General features: G+C 42.6%; 1 protein-coding gene across 2 annotated transcripts; it reads right to left on the bottom strand.

Annotated features, from left to right (window-relative positions):
* Positions 1 to 2,155: 2,155 nt before the first annotated feature.
* On the bottom strand, positions 2,156 to 14,992 carry LOC139571032 (acyl-CoA desaturase-like). 2 transcript variants are annotated; one of them, XM_071393511.1, is made up of 6 exons: positions 14,863 to 14,992; positions 14,360 to 14,642; positions 12,767 to 12,897; positions 10,380 to 10,585; positions 6,265 to 6,497; positions 2,156 to 4,555 (listed from the first exon to the last, which is right to left on the bottom strand). In XM_071393511.1, exons 2-6 carry the CDS (start codon positions 14,589 to 14,591, stop codon positions 4,356 to 4,358), a joined length of 1,002 nt encoding a protein of 333 aa, XP_071249612.1. In that variant the 5' UTR covers positions 14,592 to 14,642; positions 14,863 to 14,992; the 3' UTR covers positions 2,156 to 4,355. The 2 variants fall into 2 exon arrangements, with proteins under 2 accessions (XP_071249612.1, XP_071249613.1); XM_071393512.1 differs by having other exon boundaries at positions 14,360 to 14,637; positions 14,863 to 14,974.

The raw sequence follows: 14,992 nt of genomic DNA, 5'->3' as shown, positions 1-14,992 counted from the left end.
AATTTGATCAGGGGCTTGTGGGGAACAATGTAATACCATCAAAAGTTTGCTACGCCAAAGTGGAAACATTTTTCCACTGGCCCATGGACTACATCGAATGATCCTGCAAATCCCCTCAGTATGCAGTCCAATCATAATAATCTAATTCTATAGCCTACACTTGAGACACTTGTAAGACTAAATTATATATATATATATATATATATTCATTCATAATACAATTTTAAAGCTAACAGCTGGCAAGAAAATCTTAAGTTAAAAAATGGCTGATTGTCTAATATTCTACCAGTGCCAACTGTCCTGCAGTAGGCAAGATACCCTGTTAAGAAACAAATACATAAAAAATACAAAAGTTAGCCTAGCCTATTTTCTAGGCTAATATTGCAGCCTAGGTCTAGTGTCCAGCAAAGCAGATTAGCGTTTGACAGTGCAGGGCTAAAACTGTCAGCCTGATGACCACACAAGCATTACATACAGAGTAGTGGAGTGGATGGTCTGACACCAGGCAGCCAATGGAGAGAGGGGTGATGTCGCTGGGAGCTGGCCAGCTCCCAGACAGACAGCGGTGCTGTAGTGGAGACACCCACTGGAACTGGACAGACAGACCTGGCTTCAAGCACTGTTTAAATTATTTCAAAAACTTTATCTGTACTTCATTGAGCTTGCCTGCTGCAATGAAACCAATAGAACATTCTCAAAAGTACAACCCCCACCTACCTGGCACTCTAGGCAGACTAAAGCAAACCATCAAAGTATTTGAAAGATTGCAAATACTATTTGAACCCAGGTCCGGACTAGTCAACCTGTTGCAACTCTGACACTGTTTGCATAAACTAAGTCTTCACTGTCTAGGCACAAACTGGCCATTTGGAATTAGCCAAAAATATTCTGTGTACTTGTAAATTGTTTTGTAATGACAGAGTAGGAGAGGAATGTTAGCTAAACAGACCACTACCCAGGCTAAAATATTGGTACAACATAAGAATGAATTAGTCTGTCTATATTTCATTAGAGTGAAGAGGGGTCATTTTCAGTGGTGGTTATTCTTGGCTTGAAACATTCCCCAGTAGGTGGTGCATATGCGCTAGCTTTCGAAGAGACGTTAGTCAACAAACTGAAACCGGTATTTTAGCAGTATATCAGAATGTTTCATTCAACTCGCGATCAGCCAATGCACTTAAATGAACCCGTAAAGCAAAGGCTCAAGACAAAAACCATAGATAGACCAAGACCCTGGCACACTGACGATGACCAGAGAAAACAGTAAAACAGTGTCTTGTTGCTGCCATTCAGTGTTGGTCAGAGAGAGAACACGCATAGCAATCTCACATGGTCTGATTGTGCGCGATAGGCCAGATAGGAGAACGTGTCAAGCATGACCAGCTCAAGATTGAACTGATAAGCAGATGGCTGTGGAACTAGTGGAATGTAAAAGAAGTTGGTAGCAAGCACACTATGTCCAGAGAGATTGAGATAATCAGTTACAACCTGAACAGTCCAGGGAGCCTAGGGGACCAACACAAAAACTTAGTTTGGCGCTTGGAAGTGATGGCATTTGACTATCAGCAAACAAGGTCAAGTTCTGGAGAAAAAAAACGTAAAGCCGACCGGTACATAGTGTCCGCATAGACGCCGTTTAAATGAACTGAACGGTTTGTTTCAGATGCAACCCTCATGTTGTGTTCAGGTTATGAATATGCAATGTAAATCAGTAAATGCCACATTCAAGAGAGCTGTTGAAGTGTTAGGACTTTTATTCTACTTGGTGTTGGGTTTGAGTGTAAAGTTTAAATTCTAAAATACCATGACACAACCCCCATATGATGATTCAGTGAGCAGTACGGGGAGGTTGTGAGCATAGGCCAGAGAATAGCCTGGGGACAAGGCCCGTCAGAATGGCTTTCTATGATAGCTGCAATGTGTTTCCCTAAAATGATTTAATATTAATGGGGAGAATAAATGCTGCTTACCACCTCAATAACATCACCAAGGGTGTATTCACTTGGAACCAAACAGGGAGGAACTAACCTGAACTTGTCCAAATAAGAAAACAAAAAAAAAGGTGTTTCCTGTTGCAAAACATTTATGGTGTGCACTAATGAATACACCCCAGTCACTTTGCAGAAAATTGTAGACATTGATGCAAAAGGACAAGTAAATGGTAAGACAATGACTTGTCTTTTATTCAATTAGAAATGGAGAGATTACAGAATTACAACAAACAGACAGCAGGACATGCTTTTCAACATGTAGAAAATTTGGTTTATTTACGGTACATACAGTGGGTAGAACATTCTTAGAAAAAAATGCTGCAGTTTTTTTTAAGGCATTCAGACTTCAAGAAGTTAACACTGCACAAAATAATTGCACTGAGAAAGGTAGACCAAAGTGTGACAAAATACATAACTAATCTGGAATCTTGTTTCTTCAGAGCCAAACACCACATTTGTTTAACTATTATGCAAAAATGTGTTCTTAATCCCTCAGAATCTGATACTGTACAGAATATCCCAAGGATGCAAAGCACATGGTCTATCCTTTTACTTTCGAGTTAAATAAGTTATTTCCATTACTTTCTCGCCAATATAGCTATTAAGAAATTCATTAAATAACTCAACCACAGCTCCAAAGCAAATATTCAAAATGCCATTTTCCCCCCTCAGTACTCGGAAGTAGAATTCCTATAGTTTCCCCCCTCACTCCTAGAGTGTTAACTTTCAATTGATGTACAACCAAATTAACTAAACCCCTGGCTGTCCTTTCCCTCCCCTGTCGCATCCATCTTTTTCTAGACATGTCCACATCTACTAAGCGCGCAAAGTACATAACATTACTTCCATAAGGCATCTTGGGCAAGAGTCGACTAAATGTAATTCAAGATACCGAGACGACACGTATGCAAATGCTCTCAAAGCCTCTTTCACCTTGACCTATTGGAGACCGAAGTCCCTTACTTTTAACTTCAGCTGCAGTAAGAGTAAAAAATACAAACAACTATTATTTTGTATAATAAAGACTGATCAGAGTTTGCGTTTTAACTACGTTTCAGTGCAGAAGTGTTTCTGAAGCAGGATGGAAAAAACCCAACCAACCAGGCTTCTGTTCGACCATCCGACTGTAGTCACAGGCACCGTCGCCCCCACAAAATATCCAGAGGTATAAATCGTGTTATACACAAATGAAGAGACCTTATGTACGTCCCAAATGGCACCCGATTCCATATACAGTGCACTACCTTTGACCAGAGCCCACAATGGGCCCTGGTCAAAAATAATGCACTACAGGGAATATATGTGCAATTTGAGATCTGATACCTTCCTTCATCCTCTTCTACAAGAGGAACTAATCTCCTGTGAAGAGCAACTTGGACAGGAGTCAACAACTGGTGCAATAATATGTAACGCTGCCGCATAACTGCACTTCTACACCAGCCTATATGGAATATGGTCTGGTATATAATGACAGCTCAACAGTATGTTGACTTAGAAGTAAGTAGGGCTGTTTCAACACAGCAGCTTATAGTAAAATAAGACTGAAGTAGGGTGGCTTAATAACAGCAAATCATGTTAAATATAAAACTTACATTTCATCTTAAACGTAAATGTAAACTTTTGACAAAAGGTAGACTTCCCCCAGGATTTTAAAGAATTTTAACTACTTCACACTTAGGGAATGAATGTCAACAAAGCGTGACTGATAGAAAGATTTGGATCCATATGTCAGGATCATTCAGCCCGAATTGAAATCGACACATTATCAAAACAAATTTCACCTACTTAGCCTAAAATGTGAAGAAACCTCAAACTTTTTTCACAATTTCAAAGGTGCCAGATGGTTAATTAATAATAGCTCATGAATAAATTAGAGGTTAACGTCCTACCATCTTCATTGTTGGTGCAGATGGCACAGGCAGGTAGTTTGGTTGGTGTAATAGTGTCACGCATTACAGCGTCCATCGCCGCCACACACTTCAGGTTTCCACCAATAGTGACTTACTCTTTAAATTTCTGTGCTAACATACCTAGCTTAGCCAGGCCATTAGATCACTTTCCTTAGTCACCTCACACATCATTCATTGGAGAGAGAAAAAAAAATAAAAAAAAATAGAAACTTTACTGAAAGGTCTAGGACCGATTTTAAAGCCAATATTAGTCTGAGGAACTCAAGTATAGGTTTTTAACTCATAACACAGAAGCAGACATCAATGGACCATGGTTTGATCACTACTAACTGCAGCACTACTAACTCCATCAATACTGCAATTTACTACAGCTACATTCTTTCATTGGTTTAGCCTGTTTTATCGTATCTGGCATCGGTCGCATCAAGTCCGTAACGGTTTGAGACAACATTACTCAGCCAGTCTTGTGGCTGCCGTCACCTGTTCGCTGGGCGCGGGCCGAAATGAGGTCGTGGGACACCCTCTTGCAGTCCTTGGCCAGGCCCAGAAAGCACATGAGGTCTATGAAGGCAGTGGTGATGTTCATCTTAATGCCGAACTCACTGGTGGCGTAGTCAAAGGGGAAGGTGTGGTGGTAGTTGTGGAAGCCCTCGCCTGGCAGGAAGGATACAAGGGGACAGGAAAGTCAGGTTAAAACCATAAACCAATAGCCAGTCACAGGTGACAGCAAAGTCTAGATTGAGAGAATAAAAAAAATAAGAGCTGGAATCCCCTTTACTCCATGCACCTGGTAATACTATAGGTGTGCATCTATGAAAGTTACAAAAAAAAAAAAAAAAAAGGATTCAAAACAATCTGATCACCATAATCGATATGTAAACTAAAGCACTGAGTCTGAAAAGTGCTACAATATGGATGGCTAACTTGAGTCCTGGAGGGCTGCTGCGTGCAACATTTTGTTCCAGTCAAGCATTCAAATACATGATTCAACAAAGTTAATTATGGTCACCAACTTGAACCAGAGCACTCAAACCTGCACAAACTACAGCAGCCTTAAGTCAAGTGTTGCAAGTCCCTGAGCCATATTCGTTTATAGATTGAACAAAAATATAAAAACGCAACCATTTCAAAGATTTTTTTACTCAGTTACAGTTCATAAGGAAATCAGTCAATTGAAAAAATAATTAATTAGACCCTAATCTATGGATTACACATGACTGGGAATACAGATAGGCAACTGTTGGTCACAGATAGCTTAAATGTTTTAAAACATTTTTATAAATTGGGCCTCAGGATCTCGTCATGGTATTGCCATCGATAAAATACAATTGTGTTAGTTTGTCCGTAGCTTATGCCTGCCCATACCCCCCACCACGGGGCACTCTGTTCACAACGTTGACATCAGCAAACTGCTCGCCCACATGACACCATACACGTGATCTGCAGTTGTGAGGCCTGTTGGACATACTGCCAAGTACTCTAAAATGTTGGAGGCGGCTTATGGTAGAGAAAATAAATTAAATTCTCTGGCAACAGCTCTGGTGGACCTTCCTACAGTCAGAATGCATATTGCATGCCCTAGACAACTTGAGACAGGTTGTGTGACAAAACTTCACATTTTAGAGTGGCCTTTTATTGTCTCCAGCACTAGGTGCACCTGTGTAATGATCATGCTGTTTAATCAGCTTCTTGACATGCCACACCTGTCAGGTGGATGGATTATCTTGGTAAAGGAGAAGCGCTCACTAACAGGGGTGTAAACTAATTTGTGCACAAACTTGAGAGAAATAAACTGTGTGCATCAAACATTTCAACTCATGAAACCAACACTTTACATGTTGCGAGATATACACACTGTAGGCTGAGACAATAACATCGCTCCATGGTAAAAAATAAGTATGAAAGAAGCACAACTGTATGCACTCACTACCATAAGTCACTAGATAAGTCTGCTAAAGGACTAAAAATGTAAAAATTACAAGTTCCACTCGTTTTAAGCTATTCAACTAAAACATGATGATTTTCACAGCTGACAAACAGGCAGCTATACAGACGAGTTTATAGTAGAACATGCAATCAGTCGGACCGAAGCTCTGATTTCACACAAACAGCAGGATCTCTTGCACAAAGTAAACACAGGCCACTGGATTAGCGAGTTCCGCCTACACTACACCATGCCAGGCTGCATCAGCAAGGATACAGTACAAGTGTGATGGTGGTTAGACACAAAATGGCATATTGGCTTTGTCCAAAACGGCAAACAGCCTTTTCCTATAGAGTGCAAGGCTCTGGCCAATAGTAGTGTTCCAGACAAATCCCCCCCCCCACCTTAAATATATATATTTTTTAAGTCAGATCCTTACCGATGGCACTGAAGGCCACGAAACGGTTCTCACTGGGGTTGATGTTATGGTCGTAGGGTCGGTTGCCCCACATGTGAGCTGCAGAGTTGACCAGCCAGGTAGAGTTCAGCACCAGGGTGTACCGCATGAGGACCGGGACGAAGTAGCCCACCCACAGGGACTCACCCCACAGGTACCAAGGCACCCACATGGGCACCAGGAAACACAGCAGAACCACAGAGAGCTTGTAGTACCTAGAGGGGACAGAGAGGGAAGAGATGAGGAGACATTGGTTTGGTGTATGTCAAATACAAAGAAAATCTATAGAGCTCCACCATTCATTTTTGGGGTGGGTGGGTGAGATTAGTACTGGAATTTATATGCGTCAAACAAAAGTAGCTGTGTTACTCAAGAGTTTGTAAGTAGAACTGGAACCATTCTGTTATGTTGAATCTAAATTAAATTTAAGTTACTAAAGCTGGGGAAGTGAACACCACCCCAAGCACCTAGATTCATAAACAGAGTTTCTAAACCATGGAAGGTCACACCTAGTTCAGTACATGTTTTGAAGAATTCTATTCAGTTGATTTAGTCTTCCACCAAAAAGTTAAAAATGACCCATTTCTGTGGTGCTACTAGTTTGGGACTACGTACACGAGTACCCACTGCCTGCTGATAAATGGCAAGCCAGTCACTGTACTTTGTGTGGGTATGGCTCAATCGAGACCCTGGCAGAGATGGCAGCTCTTATCAATAGATCAGTCAGCCAGCGTCGTCACGGACACCACAACCTATAGATGTAGGATCTTAATTTGATCTATTATTGTCACAGCAAAATAATCCTGAAGCAACCGGATTTTAACATTTAGTCCATAATGCTGCTTGATTGGTAAGGCTATTAGCTGGCTAAAAGTAAGCTACATGAAAAGTGCAATACTGTTAATATAACAGTGTGATACTGTGGGCTTTCATTGAATTTATGTAAATTAAAACGACAGCAACCCTGGAGCAATTGGGGTTAAGTGCCTTGCTGAAGGGCACACAGATTTTGTTCACCTTGTCAGCTCAGGGATTCAAACCTGCCACCCTCCGATTTATTTTACTATGTCTACGTTGTAAATGCTTTGGTGCCAAACTGCTGGCAGTTGTGAAAAAGTCAATAATTGGAAGAATTAATAAAAATGCCATTGTTGATTAGATGCTTTTTTTCAAATGATACATGTGTGGAGCATGCATGAGGAGAAATGTGGATATTTTTGGGACGTGAACAGGTGTTTGACCTGACAAAGATCCGTTTCGGATGGAAACGTTGTCAATAAAGCAGTGAATTGGGAGTGTTAACGGTGTGCGGGCTTTCTTGTTCTATACTAGTATTCTTTATTAGCCCAGCACCTATGTTTAAGGATGTGAGTATGACCAAAGTTTTCTATAGACGGTACTTTCTTTTCATACAGCAAGACTCCATTACGCACCGCCATTTGGGTGTCGACCAGAGATGGCAAATCCAATTGAAGAGGATGTTAACCTCCATAAGACATTTGAATTCACAACTGAAGACAATGCCCGTATGACAAGAGACTGTTTGACAATCATGTTGAAACAACGGAATCACTACAAGAGACTGAAACATCTATGCATCTCCACGCTGTCACTTTGAGCGACTATTTGCGCAAGAAATTGATCCCACAAAGCCTTAGAATCCAGAAGGCACCCACAATCAGCAGAGACTGAGAATCTGTGACCAGTGGTGCCAAATTACAAACAAATGCTCATTTGATCTGATGGCTCTTATTATCCAGGAAATAGCTGAGCAACTGGGTTGAATACGTGAGAAGATACAAGCGGTGCGATTACAACTGGGTTGAATACGTGAGAAGATACAAGCGGTGCGATTACAACTGGGTTGAATACGTGAGAAGATACAAGCGGTGCGATTACAACTGGGTTGAATACGTGAGAAGATACAAGCGGCGCGATTACAACTGGGTTGAATACGTGAGAAGATACAAGCGGTGCGATTACAACTGGGTTGAATACGTGAGAAGATACAAGCGGTGCGATTACAACTGCATGCAGCAATAACTGACCCTGAAACTCAAATATGGAGAGCACACTAGTGACTGTCAAACAAACCGACCATCTGGATTAAAGTTTCAGACAGCGGGGTTACCCAGAGGAATGGCTGCATGACGCAAGGGAATGTTAAAAAAATATGACCCACGATGACAGCCTCACGCCCAAACCTCCCCGCCATCCTGACCAACGCTTCCTTCTGTACCCCCCACTTGGTAAACACTGACCACATCATTATAAAAAAAAACGTTAAACAAAAAAACTAAACAGGTACATCTTGAGCACTGATCCACAACTGGAAAAGACGTTTAAAGAACCCTGTGGGTAGTCTTCAGACGCACCCCCAACAGCAGCCAAATGTTGGTGAGGTCTGATCTTCCACCAGTGCCAAGCAGTACCTTTCTAGACAACGTGCCGGAAGGTAACTATAGATGTGGCGGATGCACCCAGTGTAACTTCACGAACAAATGCAATGTCCAATAACCCCATTACAGGCAAGGCCATTAAGATTAAGGGCATCATCACATGTTCCACAAAATGTGATATACCTGATCAAATGTATTTGTGGTCTATGCTATGTTGGAAAAACAAAACGAGCTCTGAAAACAAGGATAGCAGAACACAGGAGTAATATCAGGACCCTTGACCAGAGAAACCCTGTGGCTGCACATTTCATGGATGCTTGTCACAACATTAGCTCTGAGATACATTGGCATCGAACATGTTAAGACTCCTAGGAGGGGCGGAGATACTGATAATCTATTATTGAGAATAGAATTGTTTTGGATTCGATGTCTCAAGAGCTTGATATCAGACCATTTTGTACCTGAATGTTACTATACTTTGATTCGTCTTGCCTTCCAGGTTACCCATTTGGTAATTATGTAAATATATATTATGTTCTGGAACCATTCCATGCACCCATCTCATTGTTATTTAATTATTAGTGATATGTAAATGTTTTTTGCACCCACCATGCGTCATGTGAGGTGAAATGTGGATATTTTTGGATGTGAGCACTCAGTGTGTTTGACCTGACAAAGATCCGTTTCAGATGGAAACGTTGTCAATAAAGCGGTGAATTGGGAGCTTTAACAGTGTGCGGGACTTGTTGTTCTATACATATGTGGCGCACTCAGTTTGGTTTACTTTAGATAGTCACGTATAGAAAATCAATTCAAATGAAACCTCAATATTGTCACGTCACTTGTGCTGGTCTCGTGGAACATACGTACAATGATGTGGAACACACCGGATTTGGTTGCTTGATTATTGCAGTGATAAGATCAATGTCTTATGTCCAGTGGCATAGCTGATGGTAGAGAGGAAATGCAAAACTCAATGTCATCTGATCACCAGTCACATGCAGTCCAAAACGTGATGTGCCATTAGTTCTCTAACCGTTGGTTTATATGGTGGATAGGATTTTATACAGAGCTCTTTCAAGTGTACAATGACTAAAATTGCCCCTTTGTGGCACATTCTGTGCATGCTACTGCCAATGGAGGTTTGTGCAACTGCCTCGTTGGGACAGGCTCGTAAGCAAACACTTCACAGTAAAGTCGACACCCGTTGTATTCAGGCATGAGACATTTTTTTTATTGATTCGGGGTAATGTATAAAAATGCCCAGTTGCCCATTATTTTGGCTACCATGGCTAGAAAATATCTGTGACTTTGAAAGAGGGGTCTCAACTGAGCATAGGGGGTTTTAAGGGTGTGGTTGTGTCAGTCACCAGATCAACCCAATTGAATACTTATGGGAGATTCTGGAGTGGTGCCTGAGACAGCGTTATCCACCACACCAAATTATGGAATTTCTTGTGGAAAACAAATTGTTGCATCCCTCCAATAGGATTCCAGACACCTGTAGAATCTAGGCCAAGGCACATGGAAACTGTGCTGGCCCAACACCCTGTTAAGACACTACGCTGGGGCCACCCATCCAAGTGGCTTATACATGCTCTATAAGCCACTTTCGATAAAAGCGTCTGCTAAAATGGCATATAAGAGAAGACATCAGATATGAAGGACTAGACAGGGCAGAGACCCTTCTCTACTTACTTTCTCTGGAACATGACGACTTTATCTGCCTTCAGGTCCGTCAGCTCCAGCTTCTTGCCCTTCTCGATCACGTCAGGGTGCTTGCGGACGAGCAGCCAGCCAATGTGAGCGAAGAAGAAGCCCCGCAGTGCATTGTGGGGGTCCGCATCCGTCTCGGAGTACTTGTGGTGAACCCGGTGGTCCCTCGCCCACTCGTAAATGTCATTCTGGAGGAAACAATAGAAATGTGGTTGTTTAGGAGGCACTTTATCCAACAATAATAACAGCAGCATGTACAGTAGTACAGCTAGGTGAAATGGGGAGAAGGAAAAAAATATATACACATACACACAAACTACTGTGATGGTTGTAACCAGGGTCAGCTGCAGACCACCACACTGGCTAATGATAGGAACTGGACCAGGATTGATTCCCTTTCTGCTTCAAAATACAGTTTTCCCTGATTAATTTATACATGGGATTGTTGTTGTAGCCTATAGCAACAAAAATAGGCGAAGACAAGCGTAGGGGAAATACATTTGGCCCTTATTGGGTTGTGCCGTGGCGGAGATCTTTGTGGGCTATACTCGGCCTGGTCTCAGGATGGTAAGTTGGTGGTTGAAGATATCACTCTAGCGGTGTGGGGGCTGTGCTTTGGCAAAGTGGGTGGGGTTATATCCTGCCTGTTTGGCCCTGTCTGGGGGTATCATCAGATGGTGCCACAGTGTCTCCTGACCACTCCTGTCTCAGCCTCCAGTATTTATGCTGCAGTAGTTTATGTGTCAGGGGGCTAGGGTCAGTCTGTTATATCTGGAGTACTTCTCCTGTCTTATCCGGTGTGAATTGAAGTATGCTCTCTCTAATTCTCTCTCTCGGAGGACCTGAGCCCTATGACCATGCCTCAGGACTACCTGGCATGATGACTCCTTGCTGTCCCCAGTCCACCTGGCCGTGCTGGTGCTCCAGTTGCAACTGTTCTGCCTGCGGCTATGGAACCCTGACCTGTTCACCGGACGTGCTACCTGTCCCAGACCTGCTGTTTTCAACTCTCTAGAGACAGCAGGAGCGGTAGAGATACTCTTAATGATCGGCTATGAAAAGCCAACTGACATTTACTCCTGAGGTGCTGACTTGTTGCACCCTCGACAACTACTGTGATTATTATTATTTGACCATGCTGGTCATTTATGAACATCTTGGCCATGTTCTGTTATAATCTCCACCCGGCACAGCCAGAAGAGGACTGGCTACCCCTCATAGTCTGATTCCTCTAGGTTTTGGCCTTTCTAGGGAGTTTTTCCTAGCCACCGTGCTTCTACACCTGCATTGCTTGCTGCTTGGGATTTTAGGCTGGGTTTCTGTACAGCACTTTGAGAGATCAGCTGATGTAAGGGCTATATAAATAAATTTGATTTGAGTCACCCACATTAGCAAACTTAGTTATTTAAAAAATTCACATCTCTTGTATAGGCGACATACCGTAATCAATGATAACAGAAAAATGCCTGTGATAAGTGAGCGGTATGGTTGGTGACAAATGTGTTTATTGTCCCAGCTCTATAGTACTCTATACAGTAGTACACGAGACCCATGGTGAGGGAATCTGGGGCCGTATGTATCAAGTGTTTCAGAGTAGACGTGCTGATTTAGGATCAGTTTTGCCGTTTAGATCACAATAAAATGAGTCTACATGGACAGGGAGAACCGGATCCTAGATTGGCATTCTTACTCAGATGCTTGATACAGTGCATTTGGAATGTATTCAGACATTTACTTTTCCACCTTGTTACATTGCAGCCTCATTCTAAAATGGCTTAATTACATCCCCCCCCCCCCCTCAATCTACACACAATACCCCATAATGACAAAGCAAAAACAGGTTTAGAATTTTTGGCAAATTTGTAAAAGAATATAAACCTTATTCACATAAGTACACAAACACTTTGCTACAAGACTCGAAATTGAGCTCAGGTGTATCCTGTTTCCATTGACCATCTTAAGACATCCCCATCTAACCTGACAAAATCTGCAGAGAAGAATGGGAGAAGCTCCCAAATACAGGTGTACCAAGCTTGTAGTGTCATACCCAAGAAGACTGGAGGCTGTAGTCACTGCCAAAGGGTACTTAAAGTACTGAGTAAAGGGTCTGAAAATATTTATGTTTTTAATACACTTGCAAAAATGTCTAAACCTGTTTTTGCTTTGTCATTATGGGTTGTGTGTAGTTTGAGAAAAAAATGTAATACATTTTTTGAATAAGCTGTAACAAAATGAAGAAAGTCAAGGGATCTGAATACTTTCCAAATGCACTGTGTGATACCCACGGTATGTATCCTATGCTGGTTACAAATACAATCCTCTCTTGAGGTCAATAAAGATTATTAAATTCAGAGATTTTGTTTGTTTACCTGGAAGGCCATGGAGTTGGCAAGGGCCAGGAAGACTCGCAGAGGGGTGGAGGCCTTGTAGGACTTGTGACTCCAGAGGCGGTGGGCCCCCGCAGTTATACCCAGGGCACTAAGCAAGAAGCACACAACAGCTACGGGAGGGAGAGCAAGAGGGATAGGACGAGAAAGAGATAAACAGACACCCATGTTTGGCACACTCACACATGTGCACAGAATCATGTCAAGCACAGATTTGACTCCCAGTAGATACAGGGGACATCATATCCCATCCCTGCCTTGTTGCTGTCGTGAGTTATTTCTGTTTGGGAGCTGGCAGTGGGAGTAGGTATGCATGTCTACTCCACTCATGGTTGTTGTTGTAAAAGTACTGAATGTGTAGCCAGACAAGGCTGCTTAGGATGTGAGAACTCTGGGCTGCCGAACAGCCCAGGCAGCAAAGATATTCTGTTTAGGTGCCATGCAGCCTCTCACAATGGAATGTCTATTGGAATGGCAATTGTTCTTCGTCTCACCCAGTGGAATAATATGCAGTTCAGCACTGCACACAGACAGGGGGGGATATGCAACAGGGGAAACAAAGTTTGGGTCGTTCCGTATAATCCAGGTCATGCGTCATCTGGCCAACTACCTATTCCAGCTATTCTTCCGCAAAAAAACCTGCACATATTGTCTCTGTCTAAACAAGCAAACAGATTGTTTCTTCATCAGAAAATAGCTACACCATTGTGAACCGAGGTGCCTCAAGTCTAGCCCAAAGGCCGGCAGATGGTGATATTGAGTCTCAATTTACCATCCAAAAGATGCAGGAAAGCCGACATACAGGAACACCCCGAATTGTGGGTGGCAGTTGCACACGTTTGTTGCCAGCGCATACAATGCGCTTGGACGGTAAGACCAAAACTACCCAATATCGCCATCTGCCGGCCTTTGGGCTACCTCAGGCCACTCATTTCAAAACATCTAGTTCTCCCTCTGCACCACAGTAGCCTGCCTATGAGCGCTTCAGTTGATAGGTGCATGCATGGTGTGATGATCAGGTGATAATGGTGTAGCTCAGGTTTCCCAAACTTGGCCCTGCCCCCTGTGCACGTTTTGGTTTTCCCCCTAGCACTACGCAACTGATTCAAATAACCAACTCATCAAGCTTTGATTATTTGAATCAGCTGCGTTGAGTTACGGCAAAAAAACAAAACGTGCACCTGGGGGGGGGGGAACAGGACCAAGGTTGTGAAACCCTGGTGTTAACTGTTAGGCTACATATTCCGTTACATATGACGAGAGAACTCATAGGTCCTATAGTATGAATGTGTTTATTATTTCCATGGGAAAAAATATTAAGTGGTTGTTCCTCAAATTAGATTTACCAACATTCAACACTATTCTCAGAGGGCAAGCAACATGTCGGTGTAACGCCACCAAACGTATCACCCAGATTCACCACATTCTGTTTTCTAATGTCGACCGGATTTTTTATTTTTTTTAACGCCGGATTAACTATACTGCGTAGTCAAACTAAAAATGGCGTAAACCCCCGATAAAAGGCAAAAATAAAAGGCAAATAAAACGGCACATTAAGTAAATGGCGATACTTACTCCAAGCCAGAGTTAAGGCCGAGGTGGAGGGCACGAGCATCAGTCCGTAAAGCGCTCCAGCATGTAATAAAACCATTAATATGACGTTTCTCCACACCAGTCTCATCCGCGGTTTAGGGCCCTCTTTTGCTTTATAACTATCATCAAAAACATCATCTCTCGTAGACGTTTCTGCCACCACAGCATCTCTGTTTTGTTGCTTGTTGGGGTTTCTCGTCTCCGTCGCTGTCATTTCTGCTGTGGGAGTCTGTAGTTAATACGCCGTGTTGAGATGAGATCTGTGCTAGAAAGAGGACAGATAGCTATTCAATTAACATGACAAACACGGGCATCCTCGTTCATCCCACCAAGGAATCGAGCAACTTTAACGTTAAGTTAAAGTGCGTGCTCGATTTCCTGGTGCAACGCTAGGATAGCATAGGCTACTATCAAATATGCACACAAATTGCTATCAACTGGCATCGAATACATAATTTACAGCGTAGAATGAAGAGAATCGTTACAATGTATCAAAAGGCGCACAACGACGAGATAGCTTCTTCGGGCGAACGTTGCGCAGCTCTACTCGTGATGATGATTCCGCCTCCCTAGCTAAGCCTGCTGCTGAGTTTCTTGTTCAGACGTCGTTTTAAA

This window comes from Salvelinus alpinus, chromosome 3 (genome assembly GCF_045679555.1).
Source record: "Salvelinus alpinus chromosome 3, SLU_Salpinus.1, whole genome shotgun sequence".
Lineage (NCBI taxonomy): Eukaryota > Metazoa > Chordata > Actinopteri > Salmoniformes > Salmonidae > Salvelinus > Salvelinus alpinus.
This window is presented reverse-complemented; position numbering and strand designations above follow the sequence as displayed.